Genomic DNA, 15,731 nt, shown 5'->3' with positions numbered 1-15,731 from the left:
GGATCTATCAGGTGAAGTTTAGCTTTCAGTAACCCTATGTCACATGGATATGCACATTTTTATGTAGTTTTCAATCTGACTAGTACATAAGGAGACATGATATGGGGATCAAAATGAAGTATCCGTGTGACATAGCAATTATCCAATATATAAAACCAGTCATGTGGTCCTGGTTCCTGTTTATCACCGTCCTTTTTTCTGAAAATTCTCTTACCAGCTATACCGATATGGTACCATGTGCACATTGCCTCCGTACCTGTTAATGCATTTAATGTCTTAGTGTACTGTTTTTGTTCAGCTATGTCACAAGCATTGTGGGTCATGGCATAAACACCCTTGGTATGACATGAGACACCTTATCACAATTACATGGGCTTGTCATTAGGGCCACTGTTTCTTTCAAGTATTATAATCCAGTGTCCTCTAGGTTCTCTTTTCTTATTTGCTGTCACCTGGGTATTGAAAAGATGTCATCATATGTCTGACCCGATCCATTTATATATTGGATCGGGTCCAAACCCAATTGGTGTAAATGTAAATTATCACGTTAAAGGGGTATTTCTGTACCCTAGGTTTATTTTACTTAATGTATTTAATAGAATGAAAGGGTAAGTCGATGATCGACAAAACCCCTTTCTCTGAAATCACTCTCCCTCCTCTCTCTCTCTCTCTTCTCTCTCTCTCTTTCTCTGTTGCAGGTAAGCATGGAAGATCGAAGGCTCCTTTCTAACATGGTATCAGAGCAGCGTGACGATTGTGCGTGAAGAGCTGCCTTCGTTTCACGGTGGCTTGATTTCACGGTGGCTCGATTTCACGGCGACTGTTACACGGTGGCTCGATTTCACGGTGGAGTTTTCACGGTGACAGTCGATTCTTTGGTAAAAGACTGTTTCTCTTTGGTAAAAGTGACTGTTTCACGGTGACAGTCGATTGTGACAGTTGATTTTTGTTCGATTTCACGGTGGCTCGATTTCACGGTGGAGTTTTCACCGTGACAGTCGATTTTCTCTCTTTTCACGGTGACAGTCGATTTTTTCTGACATCTTTTCACGGTGAGTTCGTGATTCTAAATCTAAATCGACCCTTTCTGGAGATATTCACGGTGAGTTCGTGATTCTGTATCGACCCTTTCTGGGAACATTCACGGTGTGTTCGTGATTCTGAAAAATATATCTCTGATTTCGTGATTCTGAATCTGTTGTTTCGTGGGTTCTGGAAGTATTACTGCTGTGAAAATATTTCTGAGTTCGTGATTTTGAAATTGCTGTTTTCGTGGGTTCTGGAACTGCTGTGCGTGATTCTAAAACTGAACTGATGTATCTCCCATGTTGGAACTGCTGTGCGTGATTCTAAAACTGTTGTTTTTTCGTGGGTTCTGGAACTGCTGTATCTCTGAACTGCTGTGCGTGAGAACTGCTGTATCTCTGAACTGCTGTGCGTGATTCCCATTTCTATTGATCTATACCTAAGTGTCAGCCGAGTGCCCTGTCAGTCGAGACCTCGACTGTGATATCCCTAAAACCCTGTTAGCCGAGTCCTCTGCTGTGAATGGATTCCTCTTATGGACAGTCATGTCTGTCCTCAAGCTTTCTTGGTCAGCTAGTCTCTGAGAAATTGAATAACTCCAATTTCTTAACCTGGAAAAGACAGATCATTCCATTTATAAAGAGTCAGGACCTCTCCGGTCATCTGGATGGATCTGTTCCACCACCTCCAGAATTCCTCTCACAAGAAAAGGCGGACGATAAAGGAGAACAATCTGTTGTTCTTCACAAGAACCCAGAATATGTTGCTTGGATAAAGAGGGATCAATCGTTAGTGGCCTACATCACTTCAACTCTCTCACAGGAAGTCCTTATTGCTCTTCCTGATGATTGTACGACCAAGGAACTGTGGGATGAGTTAGTTCAGACGTATTCACAAATTTCTGAGGCAAGAATTATGTATCTTAAGCATGAATTTCAAATGCTGAAGAAAGATTCCATGTCTGTTATGGAATACTTGAACAAAATGAAAGGCATCACGGACCAACTGGCTGTTGTTGGGTGTCTTGTCAGTGAAAAGGATAAAGTACAACAAACCTTGAGTGAATTGGGGTCAGACTATCATGTTATGACGACTACCTTATTATGTTTACCAGAACTTCCAAAGTTTGAAGATCTTCGTGCGAAACTATTGCAATATGAGATGACTCTGAAAGGATCTTCTGAAGATTCTCATGGGAATTCAGGAACACAAAATGTGCTGGCTATGAGAATGAGTTATGACCGAGGACGAAGAAGCTCTTTTCGAGGAAAAGGAGGCCAAGGGAGAAACACCTATGGAGGTCGTGGCATACTTCCGACACCAAATATACAAGGACAAAGACCCATTCCCACTTGTTTTCTATGCAACAAGAAAGGACACATTAAAGCAAATTGTTGGTTTAATCCTCAAAACAAAGGGAAAGCTCCACAAGCAGAGGCTAGGAAGGATGGAGAAGTAAAGGAGTTGCTGTTGGCAGCCTTGGCAGGATTGAATATGAAGCAAAATGACAAAGGAATTTGGTATGTCGACTCTGGAGTAGCTACTCATGTCACGGGTGATGCAGGTAAACTCTTGACTCTTACACCTTATGTTGGTAAGAATAGCATAGTCACAAGAGATGGATCTCATCACTCAATCTCACACACTGGAAATGCCATTATACCAATGTCAAAGTCTTCTCTTAAACTTCCAAGTGTCATCCATGCACCTAATATTCAAAAGAACATTGTTTCTGTCTCAAAACTTGTTGATGATGCCAATGCTTCAGTTGAATTTACTCCCTCTTCTGTTTATGTCAAGGATCTTCACACGAGGAAGACATTCGCTGAAGGAAAACGATGGGGCAACATGTATATCTTTCAAGAAGATCCTTCCTCCATTCATTCCGGCTATTCATCCTTGAAGCCTCACCAACGTCAATTTGTTGATTCTGGTTTTATATTCAATATTTCTGAATGTAATAAGCAAAGACTTTGGCATAGTCGTCTTGGCCATTGTGGTCGTCATTTTATTGAAAAACTTGTCTTGAATAATTTTATTCCTAAGTCCAGTCTGAGTTCAGAGGTCGTTGATACAAAGTGTTCTAGTTGTCTTTTATGTAAGAGTCATGTCTTACCTTTTGCTTCCATCAATAAAAGAGCTTCAAGGCCATTTGAGGTCATTTGTTCAGATGTCTGGGGTCCTGCCTCAATTACTTCTCTTTCTGGCAGTAAATACTATCTTATTTTTATTGATAGTTACTCACGTTATACTTGGATATTTTTTATGAAGCACAAATCAGAAGTTTTTGGATTGTTCCAAAGATTTCATTCTTTTGTTCAAAATCATTTCTCTACCAACATCCTCAATTTCCAGTGTGATGGAGGAGGTGAATTCTCCTCGAATGACTTTGTTGTTTTCCTTCAACATAATGGGATAAAGAGAAGAGTGTCTTGCCCGCATACACCTCAACAAAATGGGATTGCTGAAAGGAAGCATCGACATATTATAGAGACTGCAATGAGCATGATGCACGAGAGCAATCTTCCTGTATCATTATGGACTGAGGCTTTTCACTCCACAGTCCATGTGATAAATCGATTGCCCATGAGTATCTTAGAAAATAAGTCACCATATTTCTCTCTTTTTGGCATACAACCTGATTACCATGCATTACGTGTGTTTGGGTCTGTTTGCTATGTTCACATTGACAGCTCACTCAGACACAAGTTTCAAGATAAAGCCTTAAAATGCAGGTTCATAGGATATGTAGAAGACTACAAAGGGTACAGGTGCTATGATCCTCTAACTAAGCGTGTCAAGATATCAAGGAATGTAATTTTCGATGAGATGAACTTTGATGCTCAGGATGCTAATTCAACCCTTCATGCTGATAACTCAAGCCCCAGCATTGAGGTATACTATCCATGGTTAAATTCAGAACTTTTTTCCAATGATAGATTAGACTGTCCAGAAAATTGCAGTCAGAAGGAGACACATGAGGAATCAGCAAATGAAACTCAAACGGAAGAAACTGTTCCACATGTCTTGGAGCCAGCAAGGTATAAAGGTATTGTGTACACCCGGCGAGAAAAAGAGCCCTCATTCCCCCGCGTACGAGTACGGATTCATCTTCACAGACAATGGATATCAGAAGATCCTCAAGGATTCGACATCCACTTGACAGGTGGATAAGTTATAAAAATTTTTCATTGGATTTTCAGTTGTTCTTGACATCCATAAGTAAAGAGGAAGAGCCCCTCATGTTCTATCAAGCTGCGAGCTCTAGAAGATGGGTTGAAGCAATGAATGAAGAAATGAAAGCTTTACATGAATGTGGAACATGGGAGATTGTACCCAGACCACTAAACAGAAATGTTGTTGGGTCAAAATGGGTGTACAAGATAAAGTATAAACCAGACGGGAGCATTGAAAGGTACAAGGCTAGACTTGTAGCCAAGGGATTTACACAAGAGGAAGGCCAAGACTTTGATGAAACTTTTAGTCCTGTAGTTAAAATGGGGACCATTCGCATTGTGTTGGGTCTAGCTATTAAATATGGTTGGCCATTGAGCCAGCTGGATGTAAAAAATGCTTTTCTGCATGGGGATTTAAAAGAAGAAGTTTACATGGAACAACCCACTGGATATGCAGAACGAGAAGCCAAAGAATATGTATGCAAGTTAAAGAGAGCACTCTATGGTTTGAAACAAGCCTCTCGTTCCTGGTTCAACAATTTTTCTCTAGAGATACAACGGCATGGATTCTCTCGGTCCCTTCTGGATCACTCATTATTTATTCACAATCTACAAGGAGTCACTACTTTCCTATTAATATATGTAGATGACATCATCATCACAGGGAACTGTAAAAGTCACATTGAGCAGGTGAAGGCGTTGTTAAATCAGAGATTTAAGATGAAAGATTTGGGAGAGCTGCGATATTTTCTTGGGGTAGAAGTTGATAAAAGAAATGATACTCTCACCCTTACTCAGCACAAATACACGTTGAACATTCTCAGCAGAGCAGGCATGACAGATTGTAAGCCATTGACAAATCCAAGTGTCATTCATCAGAAACTGAGTTCAAAAGACGGGGACATATATGAGGATCCCACTAACTATCGCAGCTTAGTTGGCATGTTGCAATACCTGATTTTTACTAGACCTGATATAGTATATTCGGTTAATCAGGTATCCCAGTTTATGCATGAACCTCGTATGTCACATATGGAGGCAGTCAAACGTACACTTCGTTACCTGAAGGGTACAATTGGTGATGGGCTGGTATACAAGAAAAGGGAATTAGATCCAGGCGGGGGCCATGAGGGCCATGAGATCGTCACTTATGCTGATGCTGATTGGGCGGGTGATCCAGACGAACGACGATCAGTATCCGGTTATTGCAGCTTCATTGGGCCAAACTTGGTATCCTGGAGCAGTAGAAAACAAAAAGCGGTTGCTAGATCGAGCACTGAGGCTGAATACAGATCCATGGCCACTGCCACGGCCGAGGCTACATGGATAAGACATCTCCTCATAGAAATGGGAGAACCGATTGCTCGGTCACTGTTGCTGTGTGACAATCAAAGTGCCATCAACATGTCCTTCAATCCCATTCATCATAGTCGAGCAAAGCACATTGAAATAGATCAACATTTTATTAGAAAAAAGGTTGAAGATAAAGAGATTGAGCCTATGTATGTGCCAACTGAAGAACAAGTTGCTGACATTCTCACTAAAGGGTTGACGAAGGACAAATTTTGGTGTTTGAAAAGCAAGTTGTACATGGTTCAGCACCATGCACAACTTGAGGGAGGCTGAAAAGATGTCATCATATGTCTGACCCGATCCATTTATATATTGGATCGGGTCCAGACCCAATTGGTGTAAATGTAAATTATCACGTTAAAGGGGTATTTCTGTACCCTAGGTTTATTTTACTTAATGTATTTAATAGAATGAAAGGGTAAGTCGATGATCGACAAAACCCCTTTCTCTGAAATCACTCTCCCTCCTCTCTCTCTCTCTTCTCTCTCTCTCTTTCTCTGTTGCAGGTAAGCGTGGAAGATCGAAGGCTCCTTTCTAACAGGTATGGGTACAGGTACAGAACATGGCAATTCCAAAAAATGTGGGTACGGGGATACAACTATATATATATATTAAATATCACATAAATATAAAATAAATTCAAAATAAACTGAGTATAATCTAAATATATATGTTATATCTAAAATATATGTTATAAACTGAAAATATGATTATAAATTATAAATTGAATACAAACTTGTATGTTCGGAGGGTAAAATGGCATGTCCAGGTGTCTATGAGTGTCGACATGGGTACGTAGGGCAAAATGGAGTGTCCGTGTGACAGCTTATCTGCAGTATTCTCCCATGTCTTCAGTATTCTTTCTTTTTCTGATCAGGAGATCGAAGACTGGTGATATTAAGGGCACATTTGGAAGGGAGAAAATGGTAGGAAAGAAAAAATGACAACTTTTCCATCCATTCCAAACAAGAGAAATTTTTTGAAAAGAAAGTTTTTCTAAAAAGTGTGATTTTTGATAGGAAAAATTCCTCCAACTGGGGGTGGAGGAATTTTTTCTATAAAAAATTCTTTTTGATTTGGACAACCATTCAGCCACAACACATCTCATCCCATGGGGCTGCCACAAGAAGAGCATCCTCCATCTTCATCTTTCTCCCACCCACCACCATTTTCAGGTCTCTCTCTCGCTATATATATATCTTTGGTGTGATCGACCACCTCTCTCTCTGTGAGAGGGGTTTGGAGGTCCCCCCTTCTCTCATTTTTCTCACATTTTTCATTCGGTTTTTCTCATGCTACACAAAAAAGTGAATTTTTCTTTTAGAAAAGTTTTCATATCAAAACTTTCTCATAGGCAAAAATTTCTTTTCCTGTGAGAAATTTTCTTGCTTCCAAACGTTCCTTAAAGGCTTGGCCTTTGTTTGTGCTTTTGGACTTCTCCGTGGATACTGGCTAGTAATGTGTAAGCTGGCATTAATAATTGTGGAGATTAAGATAGTGTTTAATTACCTTATTTGTTAATAAATGATGTGATAATCATATATATAGTAGTTCATTAATATTTTCCCTCTTATATTTTTTGTACTAAAATAATAAAGTTGGACTGTCATGATATGTCAACTGCACATGTTTCAGTAATATTTTGTCACTTGGTTATGTATTTCACTGTTATAATTGGTTTCTGCTGAAGTTGGGGTGTCCTGACCAAATTTTTTTGCAGGCCTGAGCCAGGTCGAACTGTTGGTGTGGCGAATTCCCTGAATCGTGGCGTTGGGTAAGTATGCAACATTGTGTTGTTTATGGTTTTTAATTTTGCTAATTGATTGACGCTTTTCATTTGAACTCCACGATTTTACAAGCATCTATGCATGTTTTTCAAGTTCACAAATTGGTATGTATTAGCTTGGAAACACATCATCCTGAACTGGCACTTATTGAACATTGTGACTTAATAAGTTGCCTCCGTATCTTTTATTAAGCGAAATGCTTTTTTCTCTAATTGTCTTTGGGAACACGGTAAGTGGTCCTTCATTCCATGTTTCTTGCCTATTTCTTTGGAATGTCCATGCGCACTGCACGTCCCTCCCATATGGAGTTTAGGTGCATCCACTTATACAGATGAGATAAGTTGGGAAGTCTCTGAATTTTCTACTCGAATATAAATATATTCCTACATTTCTAGACAAGTATGTGCAAAAATACCTAAAATTAGATTTCTTGACTTGAATAAGGTCGTTTGTGTTTGGTTCCACTCAGTCCAAGTGGTACGCCTCATCCTGGCATATCTTTTCCTTGAATACCACATAACTATGTGATTGTATGTCATTTCTATTCCCTACCAGTGAGAACCGTGGAGGTTTCCGTCGTGGTCGTGGGCAGGGACGTGGTGGCTGGCGCCGTGGTCGTGGCCGTGGCAGTGCTCGTGGAGGGCGTGGAAGGAGGCAACCACAGGAAAAGTCTGTAGGTGAATTGGACAATGAATTGGACGAGTATCATGCTGAAGCCATGCAAACGTCTTAAGCAGCTGAGTGCCCTTACCCAGGTGTGGAATGGCATGGCTTGTTTGGTTGCTTGTAAAGAATAACAGAACTTGAATAGTGAATTTGGTGGTGTGCATCGCTGTTTTGCTACCTATGCTTCAACCTTCATCTTTCTCATTTGGTGTGATTAACATGGTGATATGAACATCTTATATTAGTGTTTTCCATAGTTAGTTGCTTTATGGGCAGCCTAGTAGGGCCCTTTTTTCGTCATCTTATTTCTTTCTTTTAATCTGTTCTTCTGCATCGATCATCATTGGGTGATATTCTCATCATCTGCATCATTGTCATCAGTGTTTCTTATGATGATGAGGGTGATCATGGCCAGCGTTTGACAAGGGGGAAATTCAGTTTCCTCCACCTGTTGGAAAACAAAATATTCATCAAAAAAAGGCTATTGTTATTTGGCCATCTCATTTATGATATACAAAACCTGAGAAGAACCCAAAAGATCAGGCTTCATATCATGTCTCTGGGGCTGTCAGTTTCCCTAATTTAGTCGTTATCTTGGGAGTTGATGAAACAGGTTAAGAGCTTCTGGAGTCAACTTTGTTGGGTTTGTTAAATTTTTTCTTTTTCTTTTTCAAACTCATTACTCAGTCAAGCTATCCTTTTGTATGAATATTATGTATTTGACATTGTGGTTGAGTTTAGATTGGTTGTTGAAGTTGAGAACGTGTACGCTTTTGAAAAGGATCACAAAATATTTAACTAAACTGTTGCCATAAATTATGATATATTTTGTGATACATTTTGATTATGATATATCATTGATGTCCTTTTTATTTCAACTTCAAATGATTGGTTGGAATGAAAATATTCTTTTTATATTTAGATTTAACATTAATTTACAATAGTTAATAATCTTTTTATTTGCTATCATATAATCCTTTTAATGGATAGTTGATCCATTAATTTACATATTTTTCTTTTGGCGAGTTACTAATCATATCAAAATCTGAGTTTAAATGCAAATCCGCTGAGACCCGAACTGATCATACTTGAACCCGTTAACCCATATGAGTCTACTTTTTCATCCATACCCCTGAACCAGAATCATAACAGGTGTAATTAGAGTTTCGACCGGATTATACCCAGCTGGTCCATACCGAACTGTTAACTCATATGAGCCCACAATTTCTAGCCTTGCCCAAACTCGAACCCCATCTAGATTGTGTTGGGTTTGGGTCTTACTTTTAGACCTGGTTTGGAATTGGGTCTGACAAAACTTGAGCCGAACCTGACCCAGTTACACTCCTAGCCCTAACTAGTAGTTTTTTTAAAAACAAATGTTTGCTTTTCATCACCAGCTGCTTAAGGTCTTCATAAGGTCAAGATTGGGAAAGGGATGTTATGTGATATTATGGCCATCTTCTTAACAAACTTACACATTTTCTTTAATGGGGACCTGCTTTTTTTTTCTTATTATTTTTAAATGCTTTTTAATTTCCCAAATATCCTCGAGCTTGATCTTTTCAATCATCATTCAACTATGTTTTTCTTCGAAGTTTCTCTTGGGGTCCATTTGAATTGGACTTATGAGGTCTAATATGGCATATGGAGCAAGGCATGGTTTATGAAATTTCTGCCAGGACCTGGTCCAACTTGAGTTCTGATTGAGATCGGTTGCTTTTCAACGTGAAAAACCTAACATATTGTTTTACTGATTATGGAAGGGGTCTTGTTTATGTAATTCTTATACGACCCGGGTATGGGGTTAACTGATTTGACCCAAGTCTGGGGCCTGGTACCAGTACGTTAGAGTCAAACCCACCTGAGTCTCGTGAAAGTCTCAACAGTTTACACCCCAAATTCCAACCGCTCCTTGCTGTTGCTTCCATAAGTTCGTCCATAACCATGAGAAAACCATTTAATGTGAGCATTTCGTGCAGGATGTACACAGGTAATTATGGATTCAAATCTGAATTCACAGATCCAAAGCTGACCCATTCAGATCCAGGTCTGGTAATTTGGGCCTGAACATCATGAAAATTATGTCCCTTATCGTTAATTTGTCTGGTGTAAGTGGATTCAAATGTTCAGTAAGTTATCCAGGACCCATATTTGACCACTTTTAGTTTGATAATTGATTAGACGATCATATAGAATTGCCACTTAGCTCTGCCTTAAAAACCAGAAAAATAACTGCTATCTAACGAGGCCCTATCACGAGTTCTTCTTTTCGGTTTTTCCTGGTTTTTCTTTTTGGGATTCGAACCCGGTCCCGCTATCTGTTTAGCGTTTCTTCTGCCACTTTTCATAAGTGCAAGTATATTGGACATCCGACCCGTGTGAGAGTGAGACCATCATCTGAACCATGTGTTCGGGTACGGGCAGCTCATGTCCATTTCTTTGTTTGATTTATAACATGTATAGTTGGATCTTATTGGATTCAGATCTAGTTGAGCACAATGTATCTGTTTTTACGTCAGAATGGGGACTAATTCAGTCTGTTTTGCTTTTAACCCCATCAAAAATCAATATGGTTACGTATAGTTTTTATGAAAAATGACTATACTGTCCTTGTAAAATGGCATGACTTTAAAAATGCTTCTTAATTTGCCGAAATCTTCAGTCAAAAATTTTGTTTCTCGGTTTTTTTAGAACATTTTTACCTTCTGCAAATGTGAACCTATTGATGTCTGTGCGACAGAAACTTACACCGTCGGAAGGTCGCAACATCTCAATAAAAAAGAGATTCACATGAACTCACGAACTTGATGAAATTCACATAAAGTATTTGCGAACATACTAACTTGAATCCCAACACATGATATTCACATATGAAATGCATGGACCTTTTGAGGTTCTTAACCGAACATTCATATATTCAACATCCAATTTACAAATATTCTCATGATGTTTTTGCGAATCTCCTGACCCTCATGCTTATCGTTTGGGAACCTCCTTACATACATTAAATGTGTTTCTTTGCATGTATAAAAGCTTCTTTTCACATTTGAAGACCATTTTCATATAACATTAGGATTTTTTAGCAAGAGTTTTATGGTCTCCAACCAGTTTTCCCCATCAAGTTTTTTTGGCGAGCTACTGTTGATCTTGCTTGATCCCCGTGATGACACATCATCATGAGCTTTTTAAAGTTTGGCATATCATCAACGATAGATAAGATTTTCATGTAAACAAAAGTTTTGCTCCTTGTAATAGTTGAATGAGTTATTTTTTGCATCAAGTTAATTTTTGTATATTCAATAATTTATTTTATTTTTTTGTTTAATTCAATTTTATGTGATTTATTTGTGTATTTTTTTTCTTAATTTGGTATGTCTCTATCATTAAATTTGGTTATTTATCTTCTATTTATGTTGTATTATAAAGATATTGCATCCTCGTCAAGATCCGATTTTGAAGGTTGGAAACTTGGACATGAATGGATTCTCGGGTTGGCAACAGACGAATACTCTAGTTGGAACCCAATAAAAGCAAGAGAATCCTGTCTACGGTTAGTACTGCCATAGCTGCCTCTAACCTGGTACACTCTCATTAAACTGATAGAAATGCCTTCATGTAGATGAGACAAGGCTCAACGATGATTACTCCTCCGATCAACACGTGGCGAGGTCCCTTTAGTTTTCTAAACATGAGGAATCTGGACCCATCTTGAAGGACTATATTACATGTGCTGTAGAATCAAATGTGGTACTTTTAGGAAGAGGCTCAACTCATTCATATAAAATGGGAAAAGGACCACACATATGGAGTAGGCAGCGTGAGAACTAAAGCTAATTGCATAGGGCATAGGGCCATATGACTAGCTACTGACTGAAAGGATTAGCTGCTTATCAATATATGCTTGTCACATGTAAGGGCTAATGAAGAGAGGAAAAGAAAAAGACATCTTCAGTGGCATAACCATAGTGGTGGGCCTGGTGGTTATGAGTCATTAGAAGCTTAGAGGTATATTCTGATGCAAATAGTAATGCAAATGCTCCAACAATATAGCAAATGTAATCCCAGAAAGGTGGCTGGATTTGATCAAAATGGCTTCTCTTTATGAGTTTCAATTAGGGATCCTGGATGGAGGTTTTGCAATTTTTGGTTATTTCGGATTCCATCCGGATCTGTCTCTCCGTCTATTTAGTTCTTCAAGATCTGACCTGTTTGCATCCCTAGTTTCAATTAGGGGGTTTAAAACTCATGAGGATAGTCAATATTTTTTCAAGGAATAACTATATCCTAGTGAAAGTTTCCTGCACTATAGAAAGTTAATTTTTTAAATTATTGAAAAATCTGGTTATACATCATAATCTCATGTCAAAATTAAGTTTTTACTGAATAAACTAAGATAATATCCGTAACTTTTGATCATATATCTATATCTCTCTCTCTCTCTCTCTCTCTCTATATATATATATATATATATATATATATATATATATATATATAGGGTCACTATAATATGTTAACTGAAAATATGTGAATCGAAGTGTGAAGACATTTTTTTTTTTGCAAATCCAACCTTGTAGATGCATTTGGCATGGTCCATTTGCTACAAACCAATTATTGGATCATGTATTTTTGATGAAAATGCAATTTTTGGTTGCTTGAATATTTACTAAAATTCTGAGCCATTGATTTTCAAGCATTAAAAAATCCTTCTTATGCATCTTAATTGGATGATATAAGTGTCTCTTTCTATAAAACCAAACATCTAGATCACATCCTTATGGTAAAATTTAAGAAAAAAATAAAAAACCTATAAAAATCTCGGTTCATACTCCGGTTCACATATTTCTAGTGGCTATATATATATTAGTCACTAGAATATAAGAACTAGAAATATAGAAAATTTCAACACTTTTTTTGCAAATCCAACCATGTGGATGTTCTTGGCATGGTGAATTTGCTAGGAATAAACCATTGGATCATTTATTTTCGATGAAAAATGTGATTTTTGAATTCTAAAATATTTATGAAGATTATGAGTCATTGATTTCAAAGCCTTAAAAAAATCTTGTTTATGCATCAAAATCGGATAATTCAAAAGTTGATTCTCATAAAACCAAGCTTGTTGATCACATCCGTATGATTAGATTCAAGAGAAAAGAACATCAATTCCATAAAAATCACGGTTCACACATTAGTTTTCATATTCTAGTGACTCTCTCTCTCTCTTTATATATATATATATATATATATATATATATATATATATATATATATATATATATATATATATATATATATATATATCATGACAAGGATGGAGGTCAATAGCGGCGATATATCTTTCAGTTATTATCCTATTTCTGGCCGCTATAGGCCTATAATGATGAGAATTCTCGTTGACAAGTCACTAAAAAAAATTAGCATTTGTTGAGTAATAGCATCAACATTTATAGCCTGCTGTTAAAGGGTGAACCAACAACAACGAAGAATCTCGACAGAGTTGAAAACACCAATATCAGTGTGACAAACATTAATGGTGAGATTGGATATAATAGCGAGATCACAGGTTCATCATTATAGGCAATAAGGTACTATTCTCACAATTATAGGCTATAATGGGAAGAATTAATTTGCCATTATAAGTAGGGATGGCAGTGGACTGGGACAAAAGGGGCCCCCGCCCTGCCTCGCCACGTTTGAACTGAGGATGAAGGGCATGAAATGGGGATGGAGGTGGGGATGAAGATTAAAATCCATCCCCGTGCGGGAATGGAGGCGATGATGGTCTTATGCTTCTCTCCGCCCACCCTATCTCTGTCTTGATCCCTGCCTTGCTCTGCTTTGCCTTATCCGCAATCCTTCTAAGGGATGACAAAAGAGTGAGCAAAAATGGGGCCCCGCCCCGCTTCACCCCCATTTGGACCGGGGATGGAGATTAAAATCCATCCCCATGCGGGGGTGAAGGCAGGAATGAAGGTTCGGGTTTTGAGATGGGGCAGGGGTGGAGACCCTGTCCCCCGCCCCGACCCCAGTCCATTGCCATCCCTAGGTATAGTACATAACAGTGAGATAGGGATCTCACCTATAACAACGAGACAGGGATCTCACCATTATGTGTTATAAACTTGCAAACAAAAAACTAAAAAATAGTTTTTAATTTTTTGTTACATTCAACAAAAAGTTGTAACAAATATACACTTCAAATATAATTTCAAAAATACAACCCCTCCTAGATCATCTCCAAGCCTGTAACAAACATATACACTTTTAAGTCATGGATGTACACAACAAACATATACACTGGTTGATTATATATGAGGATTGCATGTCTATGGGGAAGAAGAAGAGAGAAGTTAGTAAAAAGGATTTATAACATTGCTTAATAATATGACTAGTTTATCACAATAAGTAACAAATGTAGATATGAATTGTCTTATAAACTCAGTTTGTAATCAAACATCACATTATGGCACAACCCATGCCTTCTTTTTCAAGTTCCAAATTGATCTTCTCATTTTTTTTGAGAACCACATTATGGCACCCCCTTACATCCTCTCTAAACCTACAACAAACACACTTCAAATACAAACCCCTTACACCCCACTACATCATTTTCAACTATGCAATAACCATATACACTTTCAATATTCAAATAAATCAAAATTTAATTTGTGTTACACTTTTCAAAGTTATGTAGCATCTTTTTTACTTTGATGCTATATAACCCTAAAAATGTATACACCCATCATAGAAGAATCAAAATAATTAGATCATAAACAAATAAACAAAGAGTTTAAAAATAGTTAGAAATTTTGGATATAGGATGATGAGTTTTGTCCGTGTGCATAATTGAAGGCCTGCATCTCCTCTATGAACTTCCTAGTTGCTTCTCTCTCTTATTTTATTTTTTGTCTTTCTCACTCCCTTTCTACTCTTTCTCGCATTCTTTCTATTCTTTCTCATGACCATTCTTCTCGGTCCACTCTTTGCTTTTCTCTTAATTGTTGGAGCTTCGTCTATGTCGCCTCCAACTGAAAATATAGCTCTAAAACTCAGACCTGACTATAGAAAGATGGTTTGGATGTAATGAGAAATGTACCCATCCCCCTCACATGTTCATGCCATTCTTCGAGGACCTTAGCAAAAATGTCTCCCTGTGTCATCGATGAGCATTATTGTAAAGAAGATGTTGAACTTTCAATCTCCACAAATTGCAGTTTCATTTGCACGATGTTAATAATTGGTTATCAGTAACTAATGATAATATACAAAATATAACAAATGAATGTGACACTATAAAGTGTGACTTACATAAGTATTTGCTTTTCCGCTATAGATGAATGTCTTGCGATCTGAATGAGTGTGTGTCTCTTTGTAGAACGCATCCACTGTCGGTTCTTGCCATCTATTTTAGTCTACAAATAATAAATTAAAAATTTATTAGATCAGACATATTTAACACTATAATATATGAAAAAATAAACTTAGGGAATAAGAAACTTACCCTCGTATATTACCTTTGAAGTTACAAAGATGATCCATTGGTATGTAGGTCCATTTATTTTGTTCTATTCATCGATTTTTTTTCGATGCCCGCTGTTAATCAAATGAAGATCAACTAGTAAACGGAAATCTAAAATTTTGAATATTTATTTACTTATATATATGTAAATAATATTTATTATCTTTCGGTAAAAAACTTGCAAATTAGTTTTCACACTTCATA

General features: G+C 37.6%; 1 protein-coding gene across 2 annotated transcripts in view; it reads left to right on the top strand.

Moving 5' to 3' along the window:
- The window catches only part of LOC149816672 (THO complex subunit 4C-like), a 39,689-nt gene extending 31,381 nt beyond the window's left edge, over nucleotides 1–8,308 (top strand). For both annotated transcript variants that reach the window (XM_089987231.1, XM_089987232.1), the window contains exons 5-6: nucleotides 7,276–7,329; nucleotides 7,898–8,308. In XM_089987231.1, coding sequence (XP_089843357.1) covers nucleotides 7,276–7,329; nucleotides 7,898–8,075 — 232 coding nt within the window. In that variant the 3' untranslated portion in view covers nucleotides 8,076–8,308. The remainder of the gene's footprint in view (nucleotides 1–7,275; nucleotides 7,330–7,897) is intronic.
- Nucleotides 8,309–15,731: the final 7,423 nt, after the last annotated feature.

Source organism: Nuphar pumila, chromosome 14 (genome assembly GCF_984573655.1).
Source record: "Nuphar pumila chromosome 14, dmNupPumi1.hap1.1, whole genome shotgun sequence".
Taxonomy (NCBI): domain Eukaryota; kingdom Viridiplantae; phylum Streptophyta; class Magnoliopsida; order Nymphaeales; family Nymphaeaceae; genus Nuphar; species Nuphar pumila.
This window is presented reverse-complemented; position numbering and strand designations above follow the sequence as displayed.